This window comes from Phocoena sinus, chromosome 15 (assembly GCF_008692025.1).
Source record: "Phocoena sinus isolate mPhoSin1 chromosome 15, mPhoSin1.pri, whole genome shotgun sequence".
Taxonomy (NCBI): Eukaryota; Metazoa; Chordata; class Mammalia; order Artiodactyla; family Phocoenidae; genus Phocoena; species Phocoena sinus.
Genome location: NC_045777.1, coordinates 53,201,101 through 53,224,802, shown reverse-complemented (window position 1 = coordinate 53,224,802; position 23,702 = coordinate 53,201,101). Strand labels below are relative to the sequence as shown.

Below are 23,702 nucleotides of genomic sequence, written 5' to 3'. Positions count from 1 at the left end.
AGAACAGGGTCTCGGCACTGCAGTCTGGGTGGGGGACCCCAGAGCCAGGCACAGGCGGTCGTAGGTAGTCTCCTGTGCATGGCCCAGCTCCTGGCACATCCAAGACAAACCGTGTTTGTAACTCACTTTTATTGTTTCTTTATAAACTTCCTCTCACATGGAGGAATATATTGTTATAGTCATTAGCTTATCTCTTTTCTTTTTTTAAAACTCTATGCTAACAGCAATGGAGCCAAGAGGAGGAAAAACATAAGCTACGATAGAAAGGCACTTAGAACCTGTTAGAATACTGATATCCTGGAATGTGCAACAACAAACCGACAACAACGACACGTACACCGGCCCCTTCGGGCCTGGTCTATCACCGAGTCACATGCTGAGCTAATGTCACCTTCCAGTGCCCTGTTCCTCTGCTCCCGGGGCTTGAGTCTCAAACCCCTCACCCCAATGGGGACTTAAGGCCTGGGGCCCTTAGTGGGGGTGGGGGTGCCTGGGTCCTGGGTGGGGCGCAAGGGAAGGAGACCAGCTCCCTCCTGCTTTGCTCACAGCCCCTTCAAGGGGCAAAGCCAGTGCTGCCGGGCCCTGTCAGTGGGCTGGGTCAGGGTGACCCCTCTGGGACAGAAGGGCAGTCCAGGAAAGGGCAGGGTCAGCAGAGCTGCTCAGAGGAGGGAAGCTGCAGGGCTGCTAAGGACGCCCCTGCAGTCCCATAGCTCCCTTGTTCTGCAGCCGGTGACACGGAGGGCTTGGTCACTGTGGCCAAGGGCAGGGCAGGCCTAGGAGCCAGATAGAGCTCCTGACTGCTGGGCCAGCACCTCCCAGACTGAACCAGGCCCCCTACGAGGAGGGAACGTGAGGGCTCAGGGCGGGGAATGAGACATGTGCTGCACCGCCAGGGCCTGTGGGAGAGCCCAGCTCCCTGGGTTTGGGCAGCAGTGTGGGCTCTGGGGCACATGGAGCTCCAGCATCCTTAGCTTATTCTGGCCCCCTCCGTGGGGGAGCAGAGCAGGGACACCTAGGGCAGGAGCTCAGCTCAGAAAAGCCAAAGGAAGCAGCCAGGTCGCCAAGTCCAGGTTCTTTTGTCTGGTTTCCCCTTCCCAGGCAGAGGGGTGGGGCCCTCCCAAGGGCATCCTTCGCAGCCCCTCTTCCCCTCCTCAAGCCCAGGTCCTTCTGTCCATGGCCTCTGGAAGCTCCCGTGCCCAGCACCAGCCTGGAGCCCTCCCTCACCTGTGCTGGCCGTGACTTGGTGCCCCCAGGACAGAAGCCGTATCCCAGCCCGGGGTTGTGCCTAGCCAGCCTCCCCTCCTAACAACACCCTGCAGGCCTCCACAGCCCCTTGTGCAGGGTGGCACCACCCCAGGCCAGGCCAGGCCCAGCCCCACCTATTCCCTGAGCTGGGCCGGTCCCAGGTCCTGGCACCTCTCCCCACTCAGGGCTCCCTGAAAGTAGAGGGAGGCCCAGTGGTGAAGGGGCAGATGAGTAGTCAGCCAGCCCCCTCAACCTGGAGTGTCAGCCAATCCACAGGAGGGACTGACCCTCGAGCAGCGAGCTGGCTGCTGCAGATGGCGGGCAGTGAGGGGCAGCTGGCAGAGCGGGCCTCCCTCTCCAAGCTGGGAGGCGCCTTGTCATAAGGTAAGGTGGCTTCTTCCTGTGGCTTTGCCAGGGCCTGCGTCTGTCTTGCTCTCCCTCTGGAGGGTAGACCAGAGGGAAAGGGGTCAGGAGCCCCCAGAGCAGGGGCCCAGTGAGGCTAGGCAGGATGGGGTGGGGCCTCAATCCCAGGGGGTCCTCACAGCTCACCATCAAAGGGGATGGGGAGGGAGCCTGGCGCTAGTCAGTAGGGCAGATGCCACCCCACCACCCCACTGCTGGGACAGGGCTGGCAGGTGGGCAAGGGAGGGAGGGTGACCTGCCCGGCTGGCCACTGGATGAGGGTGGCACTAGAGTTGGGGGACAGAGGGACTGAGGGCTAGGTGGAGGATGGGGTGGGGTGGGGTGGGGCAGAGGTGAGCCAGGCCTCAGCACCCAGGAGCACAGCTCTCCCTAGCTGGCAGACCCAGTTCCTCCCTTGGGAGCCTGGGGTGCCAGCAATGCCCTTCTAGCACCATCCTTGCTGCCCAGCTTATCTGGGGCTAGGTCTGCCCAGGGGACACAGCCAACTGGGCCCTGGGGCAGGAGAACATTATTGCTATTTCGCAGAAGAGCTTCCGTTCGTCAGGGGGCAGGGCTGGGAGCCGCCGGCTGGGCTACAGGTGGTCGGCGTCCACTAAGTGGGTTCAGTTCACCACGGCCGGTTTGAGCAGCACGGAGCCCGGCGGGATGACCACCCAGCCAGGAGTGAGCGCCTCTGGGCTGCTGGCTGCTGAGTTGACGCCTGTGGACAGGTCCAGCACAGTGCCTGGCAGCAGGGGGAGGCCATCGGGACTTGGCCGGGAGCGGCCGCTCTCAGTCCTCTCCAGGGGGGTCTTGCGGCCCTCTGTGCCCAGGGCCCTGGCCGGCACTGCCCCACGCCCCTTCTCCCCCTCGGCCTTGCCGCCAGCGGAGCCAGCGAGGAGGGAGACCACAGGCAGGCCCAGTCCGCCAGCCCCAAAGGGCGAGGGCAGCAGCGGGTTCTTGGCCAGATTGAGGGGCAGGACGGGGGCGGGCAGCCCAGGGCCCATGCCCCCTGCACCCCCACCGCTCCCGCCATTGCCACAGGCTAGGGCACTGAGGTCAAGGGGGCCGGGGGCCAGGGGCAGAGGCAGGCCGGGCAGGCCGGGGCCTCCAAAGAGGGCAGCCGGGTTGGGAATGATGATCTGGGCCCCGCTGACGTAGGGGCTGCCGTCAGGGGTGGGCAGCGGTGGTTTGGGGGGTGGGCGAAGTTGCAGCAGCTCTTGCTGCTCGTGCGACACGAAGTGTCCGTGGGCCTTGATATGTTTGCGCAGCGAGCTGGGGTCCGTGTAGCGCTTGTGGCAGCCGGGCATCTTGCAGTAGTAGGGCTTGTCCACGTAGTGGGTACGCGTGTGCTTGAAGCGGTCACTGGAGTTGGAGTAGCGCTTGTTGCAGCCCTCGTAGGGGCACACGTAGGGCTTCTCGCCTGTGGGCGGCGCCAGTGCCGGTGTGAGGGGCTCCCGCCGCCCAGTCCATCCCAGCCCAGTTTCCCACCACCCACCACCCACTCGACAGTCCCCAGGCCCCTCACCCCAGACCGAGACCTCTCTGAGAGCAGGGGCTGTCTGATTTGGGGGGTGGTGTCCTCAGCACCGGCAGAGCTCTGACTCCAGTGGGGACGGCAGGTCGTGGCCGCTGAGAAGCCAGCCTGTGGCCTGGCTGTGTGTGCCCTTGGCCTCAGGCCTGTGCTTCAGACTTTGATGACAGCGACCACTTCCACAGGTAATTGCTTAAAGACCCTGCTAGGGCCTGGCTCACAGTGAGCGCTGCGTGGAGGCCCTTGGCCCTGACTCAACACAGTTTCTCCAGATTTACGAAAGGGCTGCTCCTGCTGACCAGGGCTGGCCGGAGCCCCGTGAAGCTGTGAGCCTTTGAGATGTGCCTCTAGTGTAAAATATACACTGGAGTCCACAGACTTTGTAGGAAATGAAGAATTTCAGTGTCTCCTTGATGTGTGGGGGGTGTTTTTGTTTGTTGGCCACGCAGTGCAGGCATTCGGGATCTTAGTCCCCTGACCAGGGATCGAACCTGCGCCCCCTGCATTGGAAGCACAGTCTTAACCACTGGACTGCCAGGGAAGTCCCTCCCTGATGTTTTAATATTGAATTGACAACATTTTGAATATATTGAGTTCAAGAAAATATATCATTGTAATTCACCTCACCGTGTATTTCTTTGTACTTTTTTCAATGTGGGCGATTAGGAAATTTAAAATTAAGGGGCTTCCCTGGCGATCCAGTGGCTAAGACTCCACACTCCCAATGCAGGGGCCCCGGGTTTGATCTTTGCTCAGGGAGCTACATCCCACATGCTACAACTAAGAGTTCGCGTGCCGCAGCTAAGACCCAGCGCAGCCAAATAAATAAATATTTTTAAAATAAATAAATTAAGTGTGTGGCTCTGCTGGCCAGTGCTGGCCCTGTTGTGTGCTGGGGTCCACGAGAAGTGAGCAGACACACTGCAGTCACAGGTGGCATGAGTCGACGATCATATGAACACAATGCCAAGTGTGACACAGGAAGACAAGTCTGTGTCCCAAGAGCGCGTGGCGAGGGTCTGACCCATGGGAGAGGCTTCCCCAGCAAGTGGCACTCGGAAAGGGACCGCCAAACAGTTGGGGTACGCGACTGTCTCTTGGCTGCGGGGATGGCCCAGCGCCCGCACTCCAGCCCCGCCCTCACCTGTGTGTGACCGGTTGTGGATCTTCAGGTTCTCCAGGCGGGAGAAGCTCTTGCTGCAGGTGGGGCAGCGGTGCGGCTTCTCGTTGGTGTGTGTGCGGATGTGGATGAGCATTTTGTATCTGCTCCAGGGAGGGCACAGGAGGAGGACAGCTCAGCCGCTGGACACCCAGGCCCCCCTTCCCACCCACCTCGCCCTCCCTCACCTGGCGTTGAAGCCGCGCCCGTGGCGGGCACAGCCCTCCCAGTGGCAGCAGTAGCCTGCATCCTTTTCGGGCTTGACGTGGTAGTCATTGACGTGGTCCACCAGGTCTTGTAGGAGCTCAAAGGGCTGGTTACACTGCAGGGCCAAGAGTGTGCTGAGCCCGAGTGGGGCCGCCACCTGCCCTGGACCCTGCCCCACTCTTCCCAACCCCCACTCACCTTGGCCCAGCGACACACCAGCTGCTTGGGCAGGGGCAGCTCTGGCGAGAGGCACTTGTCCTTGGGGGGCGTGAGGAATGAAGAAGAAGGCAGGTGCAGGGCCCCCCCGGAGCCTAGGGGCAGGAAGAACTGGAAGGAGCTGGGGACGCTGTCCAGGTAGCGCAGTGGCTGGAGGTCCTGGAGGAGGGCAGGGGGCAGAGCTAGTCAACACCTGCCCACGGGCCAGTGGGCCCAAACCCCACCCCCACACCCCCGGTCTCCCTCTGTCTGGGGGTTGAGCTGTGTCCCACACGAGGACATGTCCCAGCCCCAACCCCTGGTACCTGTGTGCATGACCTTGTATAGAAATAGGGTCTTTGCAGATTTACGTTAAGAGGTCAGACTGGACAGGGGCCCTGAACCCAGTGACCAGTGTCTCCAAAAGAGAAAGGGAGATTTGGACACAGACATACGGGGGTGGGGGGAGGCCGTGTGATGACAGAGGCAGAGAGTGGAGTGACATGGCTAGAAGGCAAGGAGCACCTGGAGCCACCAGAAGCTGGCAAAGGCAAGGGAGGACTCCCCCTAGAGCCTTCGGAGAGACCATGGCCCTGTCAACACCTTGATTTTGGACTTTAGCTTCCACAATAACACATTTCTGTTATAAGCCACCCAGTTTGTGGTCCTTTGTTACAGCAGCCCCAGAAATACACTTTCTCTAGAACACACATCCCCTCCTTACCGGGCCAGTGGGCACTGCAGGCAGGTCCCCATTGCCCTGGCGCTCAGGGGACAGCGAGCTGCTGCCATTGGGCGAGTCCAGCCCAGACGGCGGCGACAAGCTGAGGTCCACCAGGGGGGCTGCCGAAAAGCGTCCCTCTACCTTCTCGGGGAACTTGGGGTTCAGCAGGAAGCCTATGGGAAAGGCATGATTCAGGGATACTGGAGCCAGGAGTTCTGACGGGCCAGGCCCTCCTGCCCACAACTCCTCCACTGTGACTCTGGAAGCAGACACCAGCCACACCCTGCCCCCCCCACCCCACACCACCCTGGGACCCAGGAATCTGAGTAGCAGCCTGTACAGCTGACAAATGTGACCTCTGCCGTGGTGAGAGCTCAGCCACTGGTTAAGATGGGAAGTACCCATTTTACAGATGGGAACGGGCTGGCACACAGGGTAAGTAACTGAATAGGGACTGGAACCCAGGGCCCCTGGTTCCTCATCACAATGTCAGGTAGGGACCTTTCTCACTTCTCTCCCGTCCCTTTCTGCCCCCTTCTGTAACATGAAAGGTTTGGGCTGGGCTGCTTCCAGAGCCTTCCAGCTCAGACGTGGTAGATCTGGTTTTCAGGGTCCATCAGAGACGGAGCAGAAGACCTGAGCCCCAAGCACCCCCTGAGAAGCACTTGCTGGGCTCAGTCCCCAGTCTCAGTTGGTCTGGCTGACCGACCACTCTGCCTCAGAGCCCAGGCACTGGGCCATGGGGCCTTATGTTACTACCCCATGAATCCCCCGTAACCCCTTACCAGCTCCTCCAAATTCTCCCAGAGGCCTCAGTCTGAATCCTGGCTCTGCTGTGCCAGCTTCAGGAGCTGGGCAAGTCAGTTCCCTCCTCCCAGGGACAGTGTCACCTCCAAAGATAAACTGCTGGGAGGATGGATGGACAGTGTGGAGAGCACTCTAAGTGAGGCTGTGAGGGGCTGTGACTATGTCCTGGTGGATACACCTGGGACGTTTTTCCTATCGCCAGGGCTCCATCAGGGCTCAGAGACTGCTGCCCTGCCCGGGCACAGTACCTGAGGGCGGGGAGCCCGGGGAGCCCGGGGTGGGGCTGTCATCCACCAGGCCGAGCTCCCTGTGCAGAGCTCGGTGCCGGACTGCACTCAGTGTCCTCTCCCGCTTCTCTCTCGCCGCCCGGAGCTTCGTGATGCTCAGTTTCAGGTCGAGCGGCTCGTCCAAGGAGTGCATGGTGATGGGGGCTGGGGGTGGGGGCGGCAGCAGGCAGCGAGGGGCTCTCAAGCTGGTATTCAGGCAGGAACCTGGGAGAGGACAGGAGCTGTGCTGTGACACTGTGACCCCAGACTCCTCCTCGGGCTGAGCCCATTAAAGCCCACAGGAGCGGAGAGGCAGTGGGTGTTGGGCAGTGTGGAGGCTGTCTCCCCGGGTAGAGAGACCTTCTGAGTGGCTCTGGACAGCAGGTATTATGGTGAGCCAACCACCAACCCACAGCTAACTCCTCCACTTCCCACGAGACTTCTGGGAAGCAAAGCTCACAGGGTCCATTCTGCCATGAATGGAGTTTTAGCGACAACTGTCTCAGGTTGCAGAGCTAGGAAGTGGCAGAACCATCAGATTCAAGGCCACATCTCCTCCCTGGAACTGGCCAGGCAAGTCCCAAAGGTCATTTCTGACTGAGTGGGAAGTCATGCCTGGGACATATGCCTGGTGTGAGCTGGAAGACCCAGAACCAGGCCAGGAGGGCAATGAGTGTCCTCCCAGGTGGCCCTCAGAGGTGCTAGTTACTGACCGCTAGCACCTATGCAGCTGTGGTCACCTCCAAGGGAATGAGGCTGACAGCTTGTCCCAGGCAAGCTGTGCGAAGCCTGGCCTGGCCCCAAGGGTTGGGCAGACAGACAGGTGGCCTTGCCTCCCAGGGGCAGTCCAAGGAGAAGGTCCCACAGGCGTGGGGAGCCCGAGGGCTCTGGGCCACCACCAGGGGGCAGCTGGGGACTGTGGCCCAGCCAGGCCATCCAGGGGCAGGGTAGGGAGAAGTGATGGGCTGTCTAGTGGTTAGTAAAACACATACATACATACATTTTTTTTTAATGATGATGATATTCTTTTATTTTGAGTGGTGAATTTTCACCACTTTGAATTTCTCAATGGTGTAATTTTCTTCACATATAAGTGACCCAAGAGCAAGGGTCCTTTATTCCAAATCATTTTTTACAGCAGCAATCTTTTCACATGCTGGGAAATTGTGTTTCCTTGTGTTTGTTAATTGAGATGATTACACCCTGAAAATCTATCTGCCAAACAAGATACTCTCTGTCGTTCACAGAATCTAGCTCTTCACAATTTAATAGGGAACATCCCCGAGACCACCACATTGTAAAAGACTTCGTGTATTTCACCAGTGTGTATGTTTGCAGAGCTGCCTGGAGCGCTCTCCACGGAGCAGGACGGGGACCCCACATCCTCACTCATCTTCTCCAGACCAAGCCCCTCAGCAACTTGGAGCTTGCCCCAGCTCCAAGCCCGGGCTCATCCGTCTCCCCAACAAGCTCCACTTCTGCCAAGACCCTCCACACACACACAGGTAACAGTGGTCCCCTCCCTTAGGACCCTCTGCTTCTGGGGACACATCCCAAGACCCCAGCACATGGCTAACATTGGAGTCTCTGAGCCTGGGGAGGGGGCAGCATTATCAGAGAATGGGTGGCCACACTTGGCTGTGGGACCGAGGTCTGTGACTTTACTTTTCCCTGTTAAACTCCATCAGGTGGGAGCTGGCAGATCTGTTTGGATTAACCCGCAGGCCATGCATGGGCCAGGGGCTCCCAGTGATGCCAGAGAGCTGGGACCAGACTGCCACGCTGTCCCCTTAGGAGCTCCAGACCCAGGTGGGCAGGTGACAGTGATGGATAGGCCTGGGCCCCCTCCACTTTTCCTCTGGCTGGGCAGGGAGCTGCCCTCTGCCTGACCCACCCCCCCAGTTATGTCTGTCTGTCTGTGTGTCTGCCTGTCCCTCCACCTGTTTATTTTTAGACACAGGCCCAGTCCAACCTCCCTGAAGCTCCTCTGTGCTGGGAGCCTGGAAGGGGAGGAAGGAAGTAAATATTTATGCTGATTAAGAATTCAGGAGCCAGGAAGGGCTGGTGGCCTGGTCCTTCAGCTGGCCTAGAGCCACAGGCCTCCCCACAGCCTCTGTCCCCCAACCCCCTACCCGACCTTCTGGAGAAGGGGACCACGAGGGCAGGATGGATTGGGAACTGGGAATTCAGACTGACACTCTCATTGGCAACACTGCCCAAGTAACATCCTTTGGCACCTGCCCTATGCCCTCTCCTAAGGCCAGAGGGGAGCCAGGGAGGAGCCATGGGTCACCTTGTTTTGAAGAGTTGTAGGAGACACTGCCTCAGCCCAGAACTAGGGAGGACCCCAAAAGGAGCTTGTCTCCCAGGGTGAGGCTGGGCCTACAGCACCCCCCTTAATCAGCAGACCCAGTCCCCAGAGACACCCCCCCCACTTCCTGCCACTGGGTCCTGCCCTGGGAACAGGGGTTCATTCTGATGAAAGCCAGAGCCCAGCCAGGAGGCCCAGCCTCCCCACTCCTGGGAAAGGAGGAAGGAGCCGCCCCCCAAAGCCCACAGCTTCCCATCCTAGGCTGCCCCACCCAAGGGGAGGCGCCTGTGACCCCCACTCCTGCTCTGACCTTGGCCAACCTCCAAGTGTCCCCTTCCACCCCCCACCCCCAGCCAGCAGTGGCCAGTTCTGGGCTCGGGCTTTGCTCTTTGTTCCCGGGCTGGGTGATGGGGGCAGTCCAGAGCCAGGGTCACATTCTCCTGGGCCTTAGAGGCCCAGAGTGGGTACACAGCTGGGCCTGGAACCCCGGGACTGGCGCTGTGATCACGTCCGGAGGCCGGCAGCCAGCCATCACCCGATCGATTTGGGGGTGGGGAGGTGGACACTCGGTGTCTGTTTCCCGGAGAAGGAGAGGGACGCTCCGAAGGGTGACCCGCCTCGCTGAGAGTAGAGGCGAGTCTCTTGAGGTAGCACGGAGCCTCGTTGCGGAACCCTGGCCTCAGTTTCCCGCTGATCGCGAGATGACGCGACAAGCGCCCCGCCAGCGCGGGGTCATGACGTCCCCGAGCGCAGGGGTTGGGCGGGGAGGCGGCGCCGAGGTGGCCGCGCAGCCGGGCGCCGCTGCTCCAGCTGCGAAAGGAACTAATTAGGGCGGAGGGAGCGGGAGGAAGCGGCGCGGGGACCACCGGGGCGGCGGGGGCGGGGCGGGGTCACCCCGAGGGTGGGCCGCGGTGGCCCTCGGGGGCCCGGCCCCCGCCCCGCCCGCCTTCTGGCCGAGCGCAGACAATGGCCGCTATTGTGCGCCCTCCGGCCGCGCGCAGACGGCCCCCAGCTGCAGCGCCCGCAGCGCCCTCCCAGCCCTACCTGGCAGCCCGGCCCACCCCAGCGGGGGGCGGGGCCGGCCCCTCGGGGAAACTAAGGCCGGGACAAGTCACCGCCTCCGCTAGGGTCCTGCGGCGTGGGGTGGAACGCACACCCGAAAGCGGGGGTCAGCATCCATTAAGCACCTACCATGTGCCAGGAGCCGTCTGTGCACGAATTCTCTGAGCCCTCTAAAGTCGCTCTTGTGAGTGACGCCGTTGGTTTCCCTGTGGCACAGATGGGGAAACTGAGGCTCAAGGTCACCAGGCTAATGGGAGCCGCTGGCAGGAATCTGCTCTGGAGAAAGCCCCTCGTCCCTGCTTGGGAGAGGGCCGCTGGCTGGGCCTGAGCCGGGAAAGGGGCCTGTGTGGACGGAGGCGGCAGGCTTAGCACGACCCCTGAGAAGTGCTCAGGGTCTCTTGGCAGAAACAGAGGACTGGGCCCCTGTAAGAGAGGCCTCCCTACCCACCCCACAGCAGCGTGGGACCAGGTGAGCGAGTGCCAGGGTAGCAGTGTTGTCAGGACAATGAGAGGCACACCCTATTCCCAGGGGTTGTCCTGAAACTGCCCTTTGAGCAGCTGTGACCCGTCCAGCCTAGGACTTGGGGACCAGGACCCAGGAGGTACCTCTCAAAAGCCCACGTGACTTTCTTGCTATGGAATGGAAAGCAGAAGCGAGTCCCTGGCTTCCCTGCATCTGGAAGGGTGCCCCTGCATCTGGTACAGGGACCGTCATTGTCAGCACGTGGGTCTTACAGAGGGGGAAGCTGAGGGCTGGGAGGGGAGACCTCTGGCCCAGGTTTCATTAGTGGATGGCACGCCCACTGTTTAAGGCAGGTGTTGTTTCATCCCCATTTACAGATGTGAAAACTGAAGCTCAGGGAGATTAAGTGATCTGTCCAGGGTCATACAGCTTGTCTGTGGCAGAGCTGGGTTTCAAGCCCACGTGAGCCCAGAAGCTGTGTTTACCATTAGCCCCTCCTGGGCCCATGGACGTGGGAAGGGGCAGGCAAAGGGGGTCTGGCTTCCCACCCCCCTACCTGCCCAGGGGTTTGTGGGAGCTAGGTGCAGAGCCCAGGAGGGACAGCAGGCTGTGAGTGGGTGCTGGAGGGGCTGACTATTGTGGGGAGCCCACAGAGAGGCTTGGGGAGCTGAGGGCAGATATGCTACCAAAGCAAACAGCGCCACAGCCCTGCATTCCTGGGAACTGCTGCGGTGCCCTGCTCTGGCCAAGAGCTCCACCCTCTTCAGCCGCACAGTGGCGGGGGCCGGGGGGCAGGGGCAGGCCTCATCTTCTCAGGGCCCCCCTTTCTGACCAGGCCACAGAGCAGGGCTCCAGTATGGGTCAGACCACCTGGGTCTCCAACTTGGCTCTGCCACTTCCTGCCCATTTGACTTAGGGCAAGTCACCTCCCAGTCTGAGCCTCAATGTTGTCATGTCTAAAACAGGACAATAATCATAGAATAAGACATACCCCTCGGGCTTCCCTGGTGGCACAGTGGTTAAGAATCCACCTGCCAATGCAGGGGACACGGGTTTGAGCCCTGGTCCGGGAAGATCCCACATGCCGCAGAGCAACTAAGCTCGGGCGCCACAGCTACTGAGCCTGCGCTCTAGAGCCTGCGAGCCACAGCTACTGAAGCCTACATGCCTAGAGCCTGTGCTCCGCAATGAGAAGCCACCACAGTGAGAAGCCCTAGCACTGCAACAAAGAGTAGCCCCCACTCACCGCAACTAGAGAAAGCCTGCGCCCAGCAACAAAGACCCAACTCAGCCATAAATAAATAAATAAATTTAAAGACATACCCCTCATTGGATTTTGGGGAGAAATCAATAAAATGCTGCAAATCCAATGATTAGTGTTTCCCATTAGTACGTAATGTTCAGCACCTAGAACACTGCTGGGCGCATAGTAGGTGCTTAATCAAACTTGTGAATGAATTGTCACCAGCGCTGCTGAGTCCCCCAGTCTTTGGCCAGTTTGGGGCTGTGAGGACAGCTGAGAGGGGACTGGCCCTCCCACTGTAATCACAGACATAGTCTCACCCTCAGCTGGGAGTACCTGTACTTCAGTTGAGGGTGTAACTAAACAAGCTTGTGCCCCTCGGAGGGCCGCAGTCTCTGCTACCCAGTGGAGTGGCCACAGCTAACCCAAGCCACCTTCCAGAGCCCGACTGCATCAAAGAAAGAGCACTGGGAGGCCCTGGAGAGGCTCTGAGCAGCCCTGGAAGAAGGAAGCCTCCTCCCAGGACCCAGGGGGCTTATCCTGAGGCTTTGACCCAAGCAAGCCCCAGGAGAGGGGCCAGTGCCAGCAGCACTTCCTGGAAGAGTGTGGGGTTCGCCTTCCCCAGGAACCTCTTGCTTCACAAGCAGACCCCGCCCCCACCCCAAGATGGGCACTCAGCCAGCATGGGGGTGAGGGTGGGGGGCTTCCCCAGGCCCCCTGGAGGGCAGACCCTGCCCAGGTGGGAGCTCAAGGGCCTCCAGGTGACACAACCAGGGCTGAGCTCTCTGCTTAGCCATGGGGGCCTCAGGAAAGCTCCCAGCTGGGCACCTCCTGAGCAGGGGTGCATGCCAGGAACCCCCACTTGGGTACGTTTAGAAAGCGCTACCCAGAGTCAGGCTACCAGGTCCCGGTCCCGTCACACCTTTGAGACATGGTTTCCTCATCAGGAATACAGGCCCCATGGATAAGGTGCCAGCTCACGGGGCACCCCACAGGGCGAGCTTGCCAGGTACCTGGCACACAGGAGGTGCCAGCAACTGGTAGCCCTGAAGATTCTTGTTTCCAGCCCTGGGCTGGGGGTGCCCCACACAGTAACTCAGCCTCCAAGGTCACCCAGATGGTTCAGGCAGTACTGATGCTGGAAGGCAAGCAGCTGGCTCCCCTATGCCCCTCCCCAGCTCCAGCTTCCCAGGAGCTATATTTCCTTTCCCAATGCCAGCAGGGTGACACCAGGCTCAAGCTGGGGGGTGGGGGGAGCAGCTCACACATGGGCCAGGCCTGCACATGCACACGCACACAGACACACACACCCATCCAGCTGCAAGGACCAGCCTGGCACAGAGGCCTCCCCTAGCCTGGTGGCTCCAGGCCCATCAAGGCGGCCTCCCACCCCCCGCTGCCTGCCTGCCTGCAGCCACCTTTGCACAACTATGTCTGGTATTTTCCTGTCTGCCCAGCTTGGGGGGGGGGGGGGGGGCGGTGCGTGGGGCTATGAGCACTGCCTGCACCTGGGCCTCAGGCAGAGGCAAGCCCGCCAAGCAGCCCCCACGCCCAGGTGGCGGGTGGAGAGGGAAGGGCTGGGCCCCCAGGCCGCCCAAATCCCTGGGAGGGGCCAGCACCAGGGAAGCCAGACAGGGACACACACCAACAAGGCTTAGGCACAGCAGCCCAGGCCCTGCCAGGCAGCACTGCCACTCGGCGTGGGCGGGCAGGGCTGGGCACTCTGCCAGTGCTCTCTAGGGCCTGCAGAGGCGTTGGCCAGTGTCCCACAGGACATGGATGGGCACCCATGGCACCCTCAGACATATAGGCACATGCATATGTGTCACACCTGTGCACACACACGCCACACACAGGACACGGCAGGTAACAAGGGTCAGGGTCCTAGACCCAGGAGTCTCGGCTTATGGGCGGGAGCGGGGATGAGGCCCAGTCCCCACAGAGAAGGAAACACTGTGCTTCCCACACTGAGCCTGGCTGCAGGATGAGCCCAGGAGTGCCACCGGCCCCTCCTCACGGCCCAACCCTCCCACCACCCCGGGACAGGGACCAGGCCCACTGTGAACAGACCCTGCCAACTCAAGATGGCAGGAGGCGGCCAGGCGGGCTCTGGACTTTGGCCCTTCCCTCCGCCTCATTTACCAACCACTCAGTTATGCATTCCAACACCAGGCCCTCCGCTCGGTCCTGGGGGCCCGCAGATGAATGAGAATGAAGGGCACCCAGACTCACAGAGGTGAACAATGTTAGGGGTGGGGTGCTCCTGTGTGTGTGTGTGTTGGGGGGGGTTGGATCCAAGTTGGCCACGTGGACATGGGGTGAAGCGTTGGGGTCCTCACAACCAGTGCTGTGGGCCATCTCCATTCATCCTCAGGACCCTGTGAATTAGGTGTTATTCTCCCCACTTTCCAGATGGGGAAACTGAAGCTCACAGTGGTTCAGTTACCTGCCAAAGTCACAGAGCTTATAAATAGCACGGCTGGGATTCACCTCCAGGCTCCAAAGCCCACATTCTTTCTGCACCCAACACTGCAGAGGCCTGGAAGCGTGGCCCCAACTGACCCACAATGAACCTGCCCGTCATTCAGCAGAGGAGAAAGCCCAAGAGAGAGGCTGGGCCAGGACCTGGAGGGTACTGGGGAGCCATGGACTGCTCTGCACAGAAGACTGCCATCTTCCTTTCCAGCCCAATCTCCTGTCCCCAGGCTCTCCCCTTCAGCACTCCTTTCTCAGGACTCTCTGCCTCCTGCTCACCTCATGCTCACCTGATGCTCTTTGGGTGCTAGCTCCTGCCTCACAACCTTCTGCGCTTCCATATTCTCCTCCAGCTGCCACTCCCCTCCGATCTCCTCCTCCAGAGTCTCCCCTGATTCACTTTTTGCCTCTTGCAGCCATACATGGCTGTTCTTCCAGGTGCCTGAGAACTGAGCAGAGGACCTGCCTCTGTCCCCACACCGCTGAGGGCAGCAACCCTAGCCCTGCAGTGGCCCCTTGCTGCCTGCCACAGTTGCCCTGGGTCCAAGTCCTCACAAGTGCATCACTAATGCCACTCCTTCCACCACAGTGAACTGAGCAGCAATGGGAAGTGCTGGGGACTCAGAGCCAGACAACCAGGCCTGCTCCGATTTGATGTGAGCAAGGCTCTGGGCCTCAGTTTCCCCATTGGTGAAAGGAGGGGGCTGGCCTAGAGTAGGACCAGAGCCTGAACATACAAACCACTCCCCTAACGGCACCATCACACCTGCCTTTTCTCTCTCTCTCTCTCTCTCTGTGTCTCCGGCAAGGCATGAATCTTAGTTCCCCAACCAGGGATCAAACCCGTGCCCCTTGCAGTGGAAGCACAGAGTCTTAACCACTGGAGTGCCAGGGAAGTCCCCAGCCCTTCACTTTTCTCAAACACTTGGTACTCAGTGAATGTTTGTTGAATGAATGACAGAATGAATCCATTGGTGGTACCTACCAGCAGGGGAGGTGTGGAGGGGCTTAGGGCCCAAAGAGGGAAGTGGCTTGCCCATGAGGCAGGGCCCTGACACAGATGTCTCCTCCTCCTTGTCTGGGGCAAGGGACCCAGGAGCAGACCTGGGCGGTGAGGGTAAGGCAGTCAGCATCACCCTCATCGGTTGGGATGACCAGAAGGGCGCAGTTCCCCCAGCTTCATCTCCTGCCACTCCCACCCAGCCCTGACACAGAGCCGCCCCAGAACAGCTGGTCTAGACCAGGCCCAGCAGGAGCTCCAGCACAAACTCTGGACTCCACCCCCATGCCCTCTTCCCAGCCACCCCTGCCCCTCCCCTGCTCCCCCTCTGGGTAGCAAAGCAAGTCCAGAAGCCAGGGGCATGAACCCAAAGGAAACACCCACTGGGTGGGGCCGTGCCAGGCCTGGCCTGTTTCAGGCCCTTGGGGCCCAGGGCCCACAGGACCACTCAGGGTGTCCACTAGGTATCCTGAAGGGCGTGTTGGGGGCCTGGCCTGGAGGAGGTCAGGGCTGGCAGGCAGACAGACAGCAGCACTGGAGTGGGGGGTACTTTATAACAGGCAGGACAATGGAGGGCCCCACAGCCTTGGGGGGAGGTGGACATCACAGCTCTGGGTCAGTCAGCCTGGAAGTGTGGTGATGGGGGTTGCCGAGGGTCTGGATGCAGGAAGGAGTGGCCCTGGGGAGAAATGGCTCAGGCAGGCTGGGACTTGCCAGGCAGACCCAGGCGGACGACGAGGGGGAGGGAGGGAGGCCTCCTCCAGACACAGCTGTCCCCACATGATGCCCATGCAGAGGATGGGGGGCAGCAGAGAAGCTGGGGGGATTCCCAGGCTGAACTGATATTTCAGCGGCCAGGACCACACAATCCGAGGCTCTGTTTCCCCTCTGACCCTCCCTGATCCCAAGTGACCCTGGGCCAAGCCCTCAAGTCTCTGAGCCTCAGTTTCCTCCCCACCCGCCTCCTTACTCCCAGGGTTCCAGTGGGAAGCTACCCTGTGAGTGTGTCAGGCAAACAAGACCCTCGGTCAGCCAGGCAGGATTGTCTTCCTGGAGGCTCCCGGGGGCTGACTCAGGCAGCTCAGCAGTCTCCTGGGGCCTCAGCAGGTTCCCACCCATCCTTGGTCATGACTGGAGGAAGGGGCCAGGGACCAGGTCTGAGTCCTTCTGCAGATAGCCATCTGCCATGACAGGGGTACGTGTACACATGCACGTCACACATGCTCACGTCGGGCCCTCGCTGTGAAGGTACTACCTGGCCTCTCTAGCAGTGAAGACAAAGGACCTGAGGAGGCTCCAGTCACCCCCCAGTTATGGCTCTGGAAGATTCTCAGCCCCCGCTGCCCATCCCCCACCAGGGGCAACTGGAGCAGATGGGAAGTCCTCCCCCATTGGAATCACCTCCCATCTCTGTGGCCCCCCAGGCCCCTCCAGTTACCCAGGCCTTCCATCCCATCTGAGAGGGGGAGGGGAGTGGAGAGCCTGAGCTCCCTGCCCCCCAAGATGCCCAGAGCAGGGCCTTTACCCTGCCCAGCCTGAGGGAGCTTGCGACATGTCCCAGGCAGGAGGCAGGTCAGAACTCTGGGGCTCCCGGAGCGCCTGGGAGGGGTCCCACAGTCCCAGAACTGGAATGGGAATGAGGACCAAGGACCCCTGCAGACCTGGGCCAGGCCTCGTCTCCCCCGTGGAGAAGTCTGGAGCTGAGGCCAGGAGGATCAGTGCCAGGGAAAGATGGAGGCTCGGGGCCCAGTATGCACAGCTGCTAGGGCCAGCTCAGGCCCCCGCTCAAAAGCAGGCTCCTCTCTTGTGCCAGGCCACCAGACCCCAACCCTATCCTCCCGAGCCATAGATGACCCAGGAACTTAGGCCCAGATGCCCATCAACCCTTTTCCATCCTGTGCCTCAGTTTCCTCATTTGTCAAATAGGGATCAATGAGTCTCTCTCACGAGGCTAATGTAGCAATTTCAGGTGACAGATGTCAGTGCCTGTGATGGCCACTGGAAGGCATCCTTTTGATTTTCTCAGGGAGCTGTTAGAGGCGTTCCTCCCCTGCTGCTCCATCTCTTGACCCACTTCACCTCCCCAACCCACCCCCAGACCCCGGGACCTGAGCTGATATTTTTATTAGTTGGAGAGACAGCAGGGGCTTATAGGGCTAAGTTGGATCCTGGAGAGAAACCTGGGTCTACTCCAGACCATACCCCTGCATAAGACACCCCCAACCCACTCAGCAAGTCCATTCCTGTCCAGGTGTCAGGGTCACCCCAACCCTGGCTGATCAGCAAAGCACTAGAGGTCCTGAGTGAAAGTGCAGGGTCCCTGCCCCCAGGGTGGGGCTGAAGCGGCCACCCTGGAAACCACTAGGGCAGATGTGTCCCAAGTGCCTTGCAAAAGCTGTGGTGTCTCCCACCCAGGGCTGGAGGCAGGCTGGGGCAAGGCTGGGTATCCCATCCCCGCCTGGCCCTGGCATTCTCAGAGAGGTGAACCCCCAGACTCATGTCTGGACTGTGGCCCATCTCTAGGACCCTTTCACAGGCCCTGGGAGGAGAGGCAATTTGTGTTGGGGGGAGATCCACATCTTTTGGCTGACCCCAAAGACACCGTTGCCAGCCAGGGACACACCCCCCTCTGAGAAGGGTGCTTATCGAGGTGAAGGGAGGACCACACAGCACCTTCCAGAGGTCAGCCCTCTGGCCTCAGTCATCTGTGTGAAATATAAAATGACAATAGCCCCGAATAGAGGAGGGCGTCTCAAAGCCTCAAAAAAGGCAGATCCACCCCCCACCGCCCCATTCCACTGGGCTCAGGGCCTCCCCACTGCAATCCGAATTTCCCACTTGGGTGAGGGGCCTCTTCAGCCCTGCCTGGAACACGGGAACCTGGAGAGGCCTCCTGCGCGGGAGAGAGCCAACAGCAGCCCTCGCCCCAACCCCTGGCGTGCCTCTCAGCGCCAGGGGCCCCACCCCAAACGCCTCCCAGAGAGCTCAACTGCACGCCCCAGCCCCACATCTGGTCCCCCAGCCACAGCTGTCGCCACCCTCCCTCATCCTGGGATTGCCCCAAACTCTGCCTGGCGCCCGTCCCCGCCCCCTCGCCCAAGTGGGAAATTGGGATTCCAGGCAAGTCGAGTTGGGGTAGATGGAAATGCACATAGGAAAATGTCAGGAAAACACATTCTTCCTTCTATAAGGCAGCTCAGATCCCTAGAGGATTAGGTGGCAGATGACACTCCCACAGCCTGGGCCAAGGCCAGGAAAGGAGGGGAGAAGGGAGAGGGGTCCACATGATGGGGCTGAGAGGGATCCAGGCCCTCTGACAAGCTCCAGGGAGAGGCCCTGGCAGAGCTCTGTCCCCAGACCAGTTTGCCCTTTTGCCCGGCACTCCCAGCAAGGAGGGGAGCCCAGGCATGAGAAGATATCGCTGTGGTACCCATTTGCAGCTGGGCTTTTCAGAAACAACAAAAGCTTTGGGGGGGACTCAGTTCACAGGATTGTTTAAAAATGAGGTTTCTGGATGTCTGTGGCATTCAGTTATTCATAGTGGCTCCACCCACGGATAATTGAGAGTTGGCTTTTGTTGGCCTTAGCCCCCTCTTGGCACCCCCCACCCCCAGGTCTTCTCATGGACTCTGCAGGTCAGGAAGCTCACCTTGTCTGACCCCTCGGTTTTACAGAAGAGGAAACTGAGACCCAGAAGGGGGAAGAGCCTGGCCCAAGGATCCTCAGGAGTTGGTGGCACCACCAAATGTCGAATCCAGGACATCAGACTCCCAGGCCAGGGGCTTTTCCCACTCACCCTCCAGGCTGTGGCCCAGCTCCAGCGAATCCCCCAAAGCCACTGACCCCAAAAGCAGTGGTGCCTGGAAGTGGGGTGACTCACTGTCTGGCTTCCTGGGGCACCTCCTCCCCATCAGTGAGGGAAGGACTGGCAGGTGTCCCTGTGTAGAGAGCCAGGAGCAGGGAGAGGCCCCCCAGGGGTCCTGCATCAGGGTCACTCAGGGGCCAAAGAGCCCCAGCTGGAGGGATTTAACATCAAAGGTCAAAGGTCACAGACAGGGAAGGGCGGGCAGGCATAGGGGTCAGAGGGTCAGCGCTAATGGCAGCTCCGGAAAGGAGGGGGAGGGGAAGGGGCTAAGGAAAATGGGCGGCTTTCAACGGGTCTTCAACCCCCATAAATGGTGCCCAAGCCCCTGGCACTTCCTCCTGCTTGGCTGACTGTAGACAGGGCCACGCCAAGCTGGACTGGGCTGTGAAATGAGCTGGGCTGGAGCTCTGAAAAGGGGTGTCCTGGGAGGGTCCCCCAGGTGCAGCCCCTCCCCCAGTGCCGGCCAGGGCCAGCTGGGAGGCCCAGCCTGGGCCCAGAGGGGAGAAAGAAGAGCAGAGGGGAGGTGCCGAGGAGGTCGTGGAGAGGGTTGTGTGAGCTGGGCTGGAACAGCTGTGGCACCGTGGCACTGGTGTGGGGATTGGGGAGGGCTGGGCGGGTGGGCACACTGAAGGGGCCAGTTTCCCCTTCCCTGGGCCTGTCTTCTGTAGCTGCTGGTTAAGCCCCACCTTTCCTCCAGGATGTCAAGACAAGGCATGTAGGACCTTCAGATGGCTGCCTCCAAGGACCACAGCTCAGGCCCTGTCCCTGGCCCAGACCAAGAGCCATGGGAGCCCAGGCCTTGGCCAGGTCCCCAGCTGGCCTGGCTGCCCCCTCAGTGTCAAGCGTTCCCTTCAGAGCCAAGATCCTGGGCTGTGATGGCTGGGGGCCCAGGGCTCCTCCCAGGATCCCTTCTCGCTTCCCAGGCCCCAGGGCAGGGCTGGGCAGCTCCCTGCAACCATCACTGCCCCGGGTGGCCGGCCAGGCGGGCCCTCCTGGAGAGGCAGACAGGCCGCATGCTGCCCTGCTGTGGCCTGAGTACCCGGCTGGGCAGGGCAGTGTGCCAAGGCCTCCAGGTGCCAGCCTGGATTCCAGCCCCATCCCAGGGGGCCTTCGGGGAAGCAGGGCGCAGGCATCTCCCTCCTTCGGGATGCACCTGCCTTGCCCCCCTCCTTCCGCCCCCTCCAGACCCTTCCCCAGGCAGGTTGGAAACCCCTGCCCTCCCCACTCTGCCAGACCCTTCTGCTTGCACCCAGACAGCAGGGGAGGAACAAGTGTTGGACAGAACGCCAGCTCCCAGTCCTGACCCCCGGGGACGCCTCCCTCCCCTGGCCCAAGGAAGGTCGGGGCTAGCCAGGGGCAGCAGGGGGAGACTTTCCTGGACCAGGGAGGAGACACCTTTCAGCCCCCATCCTAGAAACAGCCCAGCCGTGTGAAGGGGCGGCTGCCCGGCTGCCCCAGACAAGTTCGTGCCCTGGCTCGGGGGTAGGGGTGGGGGCCCCCCTCACCCCGCAGCACGCCCCCACCGCGGCCGCCCAACTTCCCCGCCGAAGTTTGCTCCCGCCCGGGGCTCGGCCGCAGCTCGGCCCGGCCTCCGGACAGAGGGAGGTAAGGAGGGAGGAGAAAGACAGAGAGACGGTGGGACGGGGCCGGGGAGCCGGCGAGGGAGGGAGCGCGCGAGCCAGCGAGCGAGGGAGCAAGCGCGGGGGCCCCGGCGAGGGCTCACAATGGCCCGGGGCGAGGCGCGGACGAGGGAGGGGGAGGCGACCCTCGGGTCCCGCAGCCCCCGCGCGACAGGCCAGCCCCCCCCGCCGGTCCCCGTCCCCACGGCGCGATGCCTGGGGGCTTCCTACCTCGGCGGCGGGGGCGGTCGGGCTCCCGGCTGCGGGCTCCGGCGGTCTGGGGGCGGCGGGAGAGCGAGCGGGGGACGGGGCCGGGCGGGCGGGGGCCAGGGCCCGAGGCTCACGGGGCACAGGCTCCCCTGGCACGGCCGCCCGGCGCCCGGCCGCTCCGCCACATCTGCAGCTCCGGCAGGGAAGGTGGCCGCGACGGCCGGGCAGTGCGGGGATGTCTTAGAGAGGGAGGGAGGAGGGAGGACGGAGGCGGCGGGAGGAGGGACAGGCGGGCCGCGGAGGAGGGGTAGGAGGAGGGGCGCGGGGGGCAGCCTCCCTCCCTCCTCCCTCCCCCGCTGCTTCCCTCACTCCCGCCCTCCCAGCAAACCCCTCTCGCCGCCGCGGCCCCAGGTCCGGGGCGCCAGCTGCCAGGCGGGGCGTGCGCGTCGGGGGGAGGGGGCGGCCGAGAGCCGGCGCTGGGCCGGGGGAGGGGAGGAAGGGAGGGCGGCGCGGCCGGGGGAGCGGGCACCGGGAGGGAGGGGGCGTCGGGCCGCGGCGGAGCCGCGCGCGTCCTCCGCGGCCCCATCCTGGGGTACCCCCCCGAGGCCCCGCCCCCGGCCCGAGGGCAGCTCTAGGACAAGGCTCAGGAGGTGGCCTGGGGGTGGCGGGGTGGGGAGGGACGTCCCGCCCTCGGGGAAGCCCGGAGAGGGGGCGGCGCGCGGAGGAGGACTTGAGAGAGAGCGTGCGGGCCCAGAGGAAAAGCCCCAAGACCGGGAAGATGGAGGAGGTCGCGGCGGCCGAGGGGGTGGGGGCCCCTCGCTTCCCTCTCGCGGGGTCACCTTGGCCTGGCCCCCTGCGGCCCCAGGCGGCGGGGAGGGCGGCAGGAATGCTTCTTCGCAGGCCCTGATTTCTCCGCCCAGCTCAGTTCCAGGAACGCGCGGGCAGCGCCCGGCGGGCAGAGGCCCAGGCTCCGGATTCGGGGCGGCGCAAGCCAGGGTGCGAGGTGGGCCTCAGCCCCTCCTTCCCGTCGGACGTCGGGTGGGTCCTCGCCCTGCCCTCGGCCTCAGTTTCCCGTGGAATAAGGAGGAGGCCCCACCGCGTTCTTGGTCCCAGCAGTTGGGACAACCTGCATTGTCAGGCCGAGCGCAGCTGGGGTCCTTGATCGCGCCGGGACCCTCAGCTCCCAGCGCGGTGCCAGCGGTTAGGAAGTGAAAGGAGTGGGTACACGCGAATGAGAAAGCCCCGCACCCGCACACGGCTAAGTTGATTTCTACCTCCTGAGATTTAACCCCAGACTCGCATTCTTAAGTGTGTTTTGTTTGGGCCAACCCAGAGCCCCCGCCCAATTATCTTCTTGCTGTCTGGTGGCAAATCTTGGTTCAAAAACAACCCTCCTGCTGTTGGCCAACCCTGCCAGTTGGCCTTGAGGGGTCCAGGAGAGGAAAAGCACCCTCCATAGGTGAGGCATCTGACTCTGGGCATAATTTTGCCTTCATTCGTGTAGTTGATGCTGCGGTGCCCTGCCAGAGCCTAGGACGAGTAGGTCTTCATCTCGCAGCATCCTCAGTGTGTGGCACAGTGCTTGGAACATAGTAGTTGCTCAGAATATGTGGCTTGTATGGACACAGCATAGGTGCTCATTCCATCTTAACTGAATGTACATATGGTAGTGCTCATGACTTTTGCATGAATGGACACATAATAGGTGCTGTGAGCTGTTATGTGGACACATAGTAGATGCTCATTATATTTCGGGCAAATGGATACATAGTAGGTTGCATGAATGGACACGTAATAGGCACTCACGACTGTTGCGTGAATAGACAGAGTAGGTGCTCATGAACTGTTGGGTGATACATGAAAGGCCAGTAGGCCTGGAAGGCAGCAGTTTGGGGGTAAGCTCCCCTGCCCCCACCCCACCCCAGTTTCCCTCGTGTGGATAATGTGGAGTGAGGCCGGGTTAAACATTAGCCGGCGGATGATCCCTGGGGAAGGCCAGCTTCGGGACCTAGCGCCTTCTGGAAGGGGCTGTTAAGGGCCGACTCTGGGTCCGCCGACCTACCAGTGCGTGGGGAGGGGCGGAGACCTAAGGCCACAGAGCGCCCCCTTCCGGCATCCCGGATAGCAGCGATTTAGCCCGCAGCGCGGCCATGAAGCCTGGGGCCTCACTTCGTACCCCGTTGGCAGCGCCGGGCTCCAGCCCCGAGGGAATGCAGGTGTATGGAAAAGAGGTACACAAAGGGCTAGTTTTATATTTGTTAAAAATGCTTATGGACTGCTTACAGGATGCCAGGCACTGTGCGACAGTAGGGACAGAGAGTGAACAACCCCAGCCATCCTTGCCCTCCTGGGTCTCACAGTTCAGCGGGAACGGGTTCAAGTGAAATCCAAAGGTCTCTGCCGTACGAGGGGACCTGACCATAGGACGCCTTAACCCGGAGGGCCTTTCTTATTTGTTTTTCTACTCCCGTTTGTTTTCATGGACAAGCATGTTGCTCCCAGTGAGAACTCTGATTTGGGATTCCCATGTTTGGATAGTGAATAATAGTATCTCCTTTATGAGGTTGATGTGAAGATTAAATGAGGTACATTCTGAATACACATTAGTGGTCACTACCAGGTTTCAAGCCTGACCCACCACTTTTCAATTCCAGGACCCAGCTGGGGTCCCCTTAGCTGCAAATAAACCCCTAAATTTGGCACCTGCAAATCCAACAAGAATGAGGAACTCTATGTATATTAGCTTGGTGGAGTTGACCCAACCAGAAACCCCTGATTCTCAGCCAGACTAGTTCTTCCTCTGTATGAGATGCTTTACTTTCATTATATTCATAACAACCCTGAGGGTGGGTCCTATTATTATTTCCATTTTGCAGAGAAAGAAACCGAGGCAGAGATTAAGTAATTTGGCTAAG

At 61.0% G+C, this 23,702-nt stretch overlaps 1 protein-coding gene across 3 annotated transcripts; it reads right to left on the bottom strand.

Moving 5' to 3' along the window:
• Nucleotides 1-112: 112 nt before the first annotated feature.
• GLIS2 (GLIS family zinc finger 2) lies at nucleotides 113-21,027 on the bottom strand. 3 transcript variants are annotated; one of them, XM_032606263.1, is made up of 7 exons: nucleotides 20,809-21,027; nucleotides 6,522-6,764; nucleotides 5,467-5,639; nucleotides 4,746-4,922; nucleotides 4,529-4,662; nucleotides 4,326-4,447; nucleotides 113-3,070 (listed from the first exon to the last, which is right to left on the bottom strand). In XM_032606263.1, the coding sequence occupies exons 2-7, from the start codon at nucleotides 6,691-6,693 to the stop codon at nucleotides 2,271-2,273; spliced, it is 1,578 nt and encodes a 525-aa protein (XP_032462154.1). In that variant the 5' UTR covers nucleotides 6,694-6,764; nucleotides 20,809-21,027; the 3' UTR covers nucleotides 113-2,270. The 3 variants fall into 3 exon arrangements, with proteins under 3 accessions (XP_032462154.1, XP_032462156.1, XP_032462155.1); XM_032606265.1 differs by having other exon boundaries at nucleotides 4,326-4,444; XM_032606264.1 differs by lacking the exon at nucleotides 20,809-21,027 and adding an exon at nucleotides 10,042-11,352.
• Between the last annotated feature and the right edge of the window lie 2,675 nt (nucleotides 21,028-23,702).